We start from the raw sequence: 6,000 nt of genomic DNA, 5'->3' as shown, positions 1-6,000 counted from the left end.
TGAGCACTCTATTCCAGAAGCAAAAATAAAGGACTAGGAAGCAAACACCCAAGCACCCGGGAACAGAACAGAAAGTAGGCGAGCTGGGGACGTGCGTTTGAAGGCAGGACTTCGTGAGCAAGAGCTCAGCGGTGACACCGCAGCGGGTCACTCACAGGGGGCCGGCACTGGCCTTGTCCTTGTTGGCGCTCGGGTATGCAATTAACTAGCGAAGGTAGTTTTCACTCCTGCCCCCCTCCCCCCCTTAAAAGAAAAGAAAGAAGAAGCTGGGAGTTTTGGAGCCAACTCCTGGAGAGGGAACGGCTGAACTGATTCGGAAGTTGGATCTCTTTGTACACAGGAATGCGGAGAGAAAAAAACAAAACCCACCCCATTGCTTCATTTCCCCTCCAAGCCCGAGCATTTTCTGTTGTGCAATGAAAAGGCTTTTCACGTTGAGAAAAATGAATCCCGATTTGCGCTGCGAAGGAATGAGCGCGCCTCTCGGCGCGAGACGGCTCTCAGCTGGGCGCGGAGACGGCGCGGTGGCCGCAAGGCGACCGCGGCCTGGGCGCTCGGAGGCACGTCCTCCGCGCGCGACTCAAGGTAGCGCCCGCGGGGTCGTTGGACTCCCCCTTCCGCGGGCTGCTGCACGGCTCTCGGCGACCCGAGGGCCGAGGAGTAGATAGTTCGGGGAACCTCGAGGGCGGAGAGCCCCGACTACGGCTGGGCCTCCTGGGGATGGCGGTTCCGCGAGTCTGGCTGGGGACTCGCCGGAACTGAAAACCTGTCCCGGGAGCCCGCTGGGGCCCCGGGACCCCTCGGAATCGCTGGGGGCAGGAGGCCGGCTCGGCGTCCGGGAGACCGGGCCGGGACGCGCTAGGGGCACGGGAGGAGGGCCGGCACACGTGGGTGCCGGCGGGCGGGCCGCGGCCGGCTGCGGGGTGGGGGCGGGGTGTGGCTTCTCCGCCTCCCGGGCGAGATTTACATGTGTGTGTGGCGGCCCCAGACTTCCTGCTCTGCTACGCTGCAGGTACGCGCGGGCCGGGCCCGGCGGGCGGCGGGTGAGCCGAGACGCGGTCACCTCCTCACCCAGACGCCACCGCCGGCTCCCGGGCCGCGCCGCGCAGCCTTCCGCCCCGGGGGCTGCTAGCCCGCCCCGGCCGCGCCAAGCGCCCGGCTCCGAGGTGGGGGCGCGCCCCTCTCGGCCTCCCCGGTCATCTCCGCTCTCTGCACCTAGCCTGGCCGCGCGCCCCTGGGCGCCTCCACCGCCCAGGCTCCCCGGAGGGCCGCAGCCATGAGCGAGATGTCCAGCTTCCTCCACATCGGGGACATCGTCTCCCTGTACGCCGAGGGCTCCGTCAATGGCTTCATCAGCACTCTGGGGTGAGTGAGTTCGGGGCGGGGGGGCGCGGTGGGCCCTGGTGCTAGTTGCGTGCGTCCTGCTGCCTCCCGCCGACGGAGGACCTGGACATCCCCAGCTTTAAGGAGCGGGGGAGCGGCTCGCCTCCTTCTTTCAGAGAAAGGAAGTGAAATGTTTGCCCAGGTAAAGTCGGGCGCCCAGCCTGAGTTGTCAGGAGGCGCCCCCCTTCGCGAAGCCTCCACCCTGGCGCTCTCGCTCTTCTTCAGAAGGGGCGGGGAGGCTGAGACTTCCTCTGCAGGTGGTCCCTGTGCGGGGGCAGGTGGGTGGCTGGGGCGTTAGTTGGGGAAAGGCATCCGGGCCTGGACGTGACCGGCTCTGGGGTGGGGCGGAGCCGTGGGGGTGTGGGCAGGCTCAGCCCGGAGTCCTCTAGTAACAGACCTGTCGCACCTTTGAAGGGTCGCATCTTTTCCTCCTAGCTCTCTTCTGCCCTGCGCACACACACCCCGCCCCCATCACTAGGAGTGTCTTCGCAGCCCTCCCCTTCCAGGCGTCCCAGGTTTCTGCCGGCTGCCGCCTTCTCCCCGCCTCTCCCTGTCAATTTCCTGAGTAGCTCATCTGGCACCTCTGGGTCCCTGGTCCCAGTATCTCTGGAGCACTTAACCAACATTAATTAATTCTGGCCGCCACCCCCCAGGGTCTGGATAAGCAAGGAATCAGTTCAAGTCCCTGGAGAGAGCCAGGCCTGAAGCTGGCATAGGGCAGGCAAGAATTAGAGCGAATGGGTTTTATCTTCAGAGAGCAGTTGAGTGAGTCGGTGGGGATGGGGGGTAAGACTGATTTTTCCACCTCTCCAGCCTCAGGGCAGGGCCTGTTACCTCTGTCACATTTTCAGTCTGGGGACTTGTGTTAAATGGTCTCATCTTCCCCACCACACCTAGCCGTTTTATTTTAGGGTAAACCCACCCTCTTTTGCTGACCCTCCCCTCATCTGGATGCCAATGAGCTGCAAGGTGTCCTCTCCCTGGGGGCTTCGGAGGACAGCCTTGGCACTCTCAACCCAGGGCTGGCTCGCCCTGAGCTGGGGAGGTGGGAGTCACCTGGCTCCCTTGGTGTCTTGTTGCGAGTTTAGCTTTAGTCCTGTGGGAAAGATCGGGAGGGTTGGAGGTCTGGCTTAGCCAACGGGGAATGGATGCTGACTTGGAATTCCAGAATACCTGCGCTCCTTATCTCAGCACCCTCCAGGCCTTCTCATTCTCCTCCCCATTCAGATGTGGACTCCCCAGCCCTGCATCTCCTCCCTGCTACATCTGACTTGTCTTGCTCAGTTTACCAAAGGATGGGGTGAGCTGCATCCCCGGCACATAGTAAACACGTCATAGCGCTGAGGGAAGGAGCAGAGACTATGGGGACGTGGGGGATGCAGGGGCAGACGGTGGCCCCCTGCCTGGTGTCTGAACAGTGCTGGGGGCTTTTGGGAAATGACCTTCGTCTCTGTTGCTCTGAGTGCCAGGCTCAGGGCTGATCGCACTGTGGGGGCTTTTTTAGCACCTGTGAGGATCTAACAGAACCAAGGCCGTCCACACAGGCCTCATCCCCTCACTAGGGATTCCCTCTATTGCTTCCTAGCACAGCTCCCTCCCGCCCTGGCCCTTCCTGCCCCAGGAAGCTGCTTCCTCCAGTCCAGTTTGATTCTGAGGCAGGGCCTGGTGACCGCCCAGAGCCATTCTACTCCAGGGGCCGGTTCCCAGTGCAAACATCTCCAGGAGCTCCCAACTTCCACCGATACATGCACGCCCACCCTCCTGGCACTCCCACCCTGCCAGCCTGGCCTTCTAGCACTGGCATGTGCTGGCCCCAACTTAACTTTCTATTTTTTTTTTCACCACCCCCTTCACGACCCTGACACTCCGGGTGCACCACCTGGATTGGGATTCCTGGAACCTTCCCCACGCTCTTGCGGTCTTGTCTCGGTCTCTTTACCTTTGCTCCTGTTGCCCCTGCCCTTCAGCCAGTCTCCACCTGAGTAAATCTGATCCACCCTCTCCGACCTGGTACAAAGCGGCCCTCCTTTGTGAGATCCAACCCCCCTCCCCGACCCGGGCAGAATTAACCCCTTTTCCCCTGTGCTTCACACTGCTTTATACACATTCCTCTCTGGTGTTAATTGTGTTGTTTTACAATTAGTTGAAGATTTCTCTGTAGGGCCCTCTAACACTGGGCACTTTGCCAGGATTGACTGATTAGTTACCCCATTCGTCCACTGAGGCACTGTGCTGGGCACCTTCTCAGAACTTCACTCAGTGAAGGAATGGTTTCTAAACACCATAAGGCATCGCTACTCAAAGTGTAGTCCTTGGTCCAGCAGCATCAGCATCACTGAGAAGCTTGTTAGAAAATACAGAATCTCAGGGCTTCCCTGGTGGCACAGTGGTTGAGAGTCCGCCTGATGATGCAGGGGACACGGGTTCGTGCCCCGGTCTGGGAGGATCCCATATGCCGCGGAGAGGCTGGGCCCGTGAGCCATGGCCGCTGAGCCTGCCAAAAAAAAAAAAAAAGAAGAAAGAAAATACAGAATCTCACACCCCTGCCTGCCCTGCTGAATCAGAATCTGCATTTTGAGCCCCAGGGGATTTGGAGCCTTAAAGAGAAGCATTGTTCTTTGTGATTCTCTTTCTGCTCCAGCCTCACCGTAATCTTTCTGCCTCCATCCTCAGCTCTGGTCCCCTTTGCCTTCATCCTGGCTGTTGGTGCCCATGTCTGCGAACCCTGGAGGCTGATTTGACTGAGTTCCTAGGCGATCTCAATGCTTGGTGCCCAAGAGGTGCCCAGTAAGGGCTGGAGAAAATGAATTTGATGAGGACAGGGGCAGCCTTGGTGGACAGTGAGACTGGCTCAGCTGCGGGGGTGGGCATTGTTGGAGGAGGGAGTCTGGGGCAGCTTCAGATTCCAGCCAGGCTCTGCAGAGCCAAGTGGAGGAGGCCAATTAGAGCTGCCTGCGTAATTACAGCTCCTGGTGGAGATTGTACATTAACTCTGGGTTGGGAGGATGGGAGGGGTCTGGGGAGTGGATCCTGGGGCAGGTTGAGACCTCAGCCGGGGAGGGCAAGCAGGCCCACGCCTGTTCTTGGGAGGAGAGCATGGCCGGGGACACTGCCTCATCCCTCACTCTGGGTGGGAGGCAGCAGAGGCCAGGGCTGCAGCGGCGGGTCAGGGCCACTTCAGGTGAAGGATTTACTATGGCTCCCGGCCAGTGACTGTGGGGAACCGGCCCTGCGTGCAGGGTAGACCCCTCAGGGTCTCATGTCCAGGTCCTAGAAGGTCTCTTTTGAGTGCCCAGAGGGGCGGCCCCCAGACCACTGGGATAAGCTGGGGAGTGCAGGTGAACTGGGTCTTGCAGTTGAGCTCCCAAGATTTGTCAGATTGCCTCTGCCTGCACATGGCTGGGCCTTGGAGCACCATTTGGGGGCTCTCAGGGCCTCTGGACCTGTGTCACCCAGGGCTGGGTGATCTCAGGGAGTAGGGTCAGAAATGACCTTGGGATTCCGTGTCTACCTTCCAGCCTGATCTGCTTCCCCAGGAGGGTGGTAATTGAAGGTCAGGACCCGGAAAACGTGGAGGTAAATGTGGAGGAAGTCCCAGGTCCCCAGGGTCAGGACCTGCTTTGTCACTAACTGGATGGGTAATTTTGGCAAGGCCCTCCCTCTCAGAGTCTGTTTCTATCAGCCTGGTTGTCCTGTAAGGTGCTCTGTTTGCACCTGAGAATCTCCCTGTGGGTACTTAAAAAAAATTCCAGCTCCCATGTCCCATGTCAGATCAACTGTAGTAACATTTCTAGGGGTGGGCGTCTGAGGTTTGGATTTTTAAAGCTCCCCAGTGCTTCTAATGTGTACCTGGGGTGGGGGGTCCCTTCTCAGGGCCCTCTCAGGCTGACAGGCTGTGAGGAAGCCTAGCTGTTGGGTCTGCCTGCCCCTTGGTCCAGAGAGCCCATCTCTTAGCCTTCATCAGACTTCATTAAGTCATTCAACAAACATCTAATGAGCACCTACTATGTGCCAGACACTGTTCTAGTCACTGAGGAATTAGTGGTAACCAAGACAGAGTCCAGCCTGTTCCAGTCTGTACAGCAGAGAGCTGGGAGTGATGGTCTTTAAGGGCCCTTTGTGCCTTAAGTCCCTGAGACTCATGTGATTTCAGGAGGGGGCGCTGCCCCTCCCGTGCAGACGACATTCCACGGGCAGATTTCAGACCTGCCCTTAGCTTTCACTTAATTGTGATTTCACTGGAACGAGATGTTGGACTTAGCCCTGTCCTGTGCCCCAAGGCAGGGTCTCAGCCTCCACTGGCCAATCCATACAACTCATGTTTTTTTGGAAAATGTATATTTTTTTCTTTCTTTCTTTTTTCTTTTTTAAATGAAAAAATTTTTTTGGCCGCGCCCCGTGGCTTTTGGGATCTTAGTTCCCTGACCAGGGATTGAACCCAGGCCCTGGCAGTGAAAGCTCTGAGCCCTAAGCACTGGACTGCCAGGAAATTCCCATACATATTTTTTTCCTGATTAAAAAATAATATATGCTCCATGGAGAAAACTTGAAAAACTAAAATAACATATTATCTGTAATACCACTGTGATTATATTGACAGCCTCTATATGGGCTTTC

At 58.0% G+C, this 6,000-nt stretch overlaps 1 protein-coding gene across 1 annotated transcript in view; it reads left to right on the top strand.

Annotated features, from left to right (window-relative positions):
* The first annotated feature begins 1,276 nt into the window (after positions 1-1,276).
* Positions 1,277-6,000, top strand: part of ITPR3 (inositol 1,4,5-trisphosphate receptor type 3) — a 67,403-nt gene continuing 62,679 nt past the window's right edge. The window contains exon 1 of the mRNA XM_060111519.1: positions 1,277-1,365. Coding sequence (XP_059967502.1) covers positions 1,277-1,365 — 89 coding nt within the window. The remainder of the gene's footprint in view (positions 1,366-6,000) is intronic.

This window comes from Mesoplodon densirostris, chromosome 10 (assembly GCF_025265405.1).
Source record: "Mesoplodon densirostris isolate mMesDen1 chromosome 10, mMesDen1 primary haplotype, whole genome shotgun sequence".
NCBI classification, from domain to species: Eukaryota; Metazoa; Chordata; class Mammalia; order Artiodactyla; family Ziphiidae; genus Mesoplodon; species Mesoplodon densirostris.
This window is presented reverse-complemented; position numbering and strand designations above follow the sequence as displayed.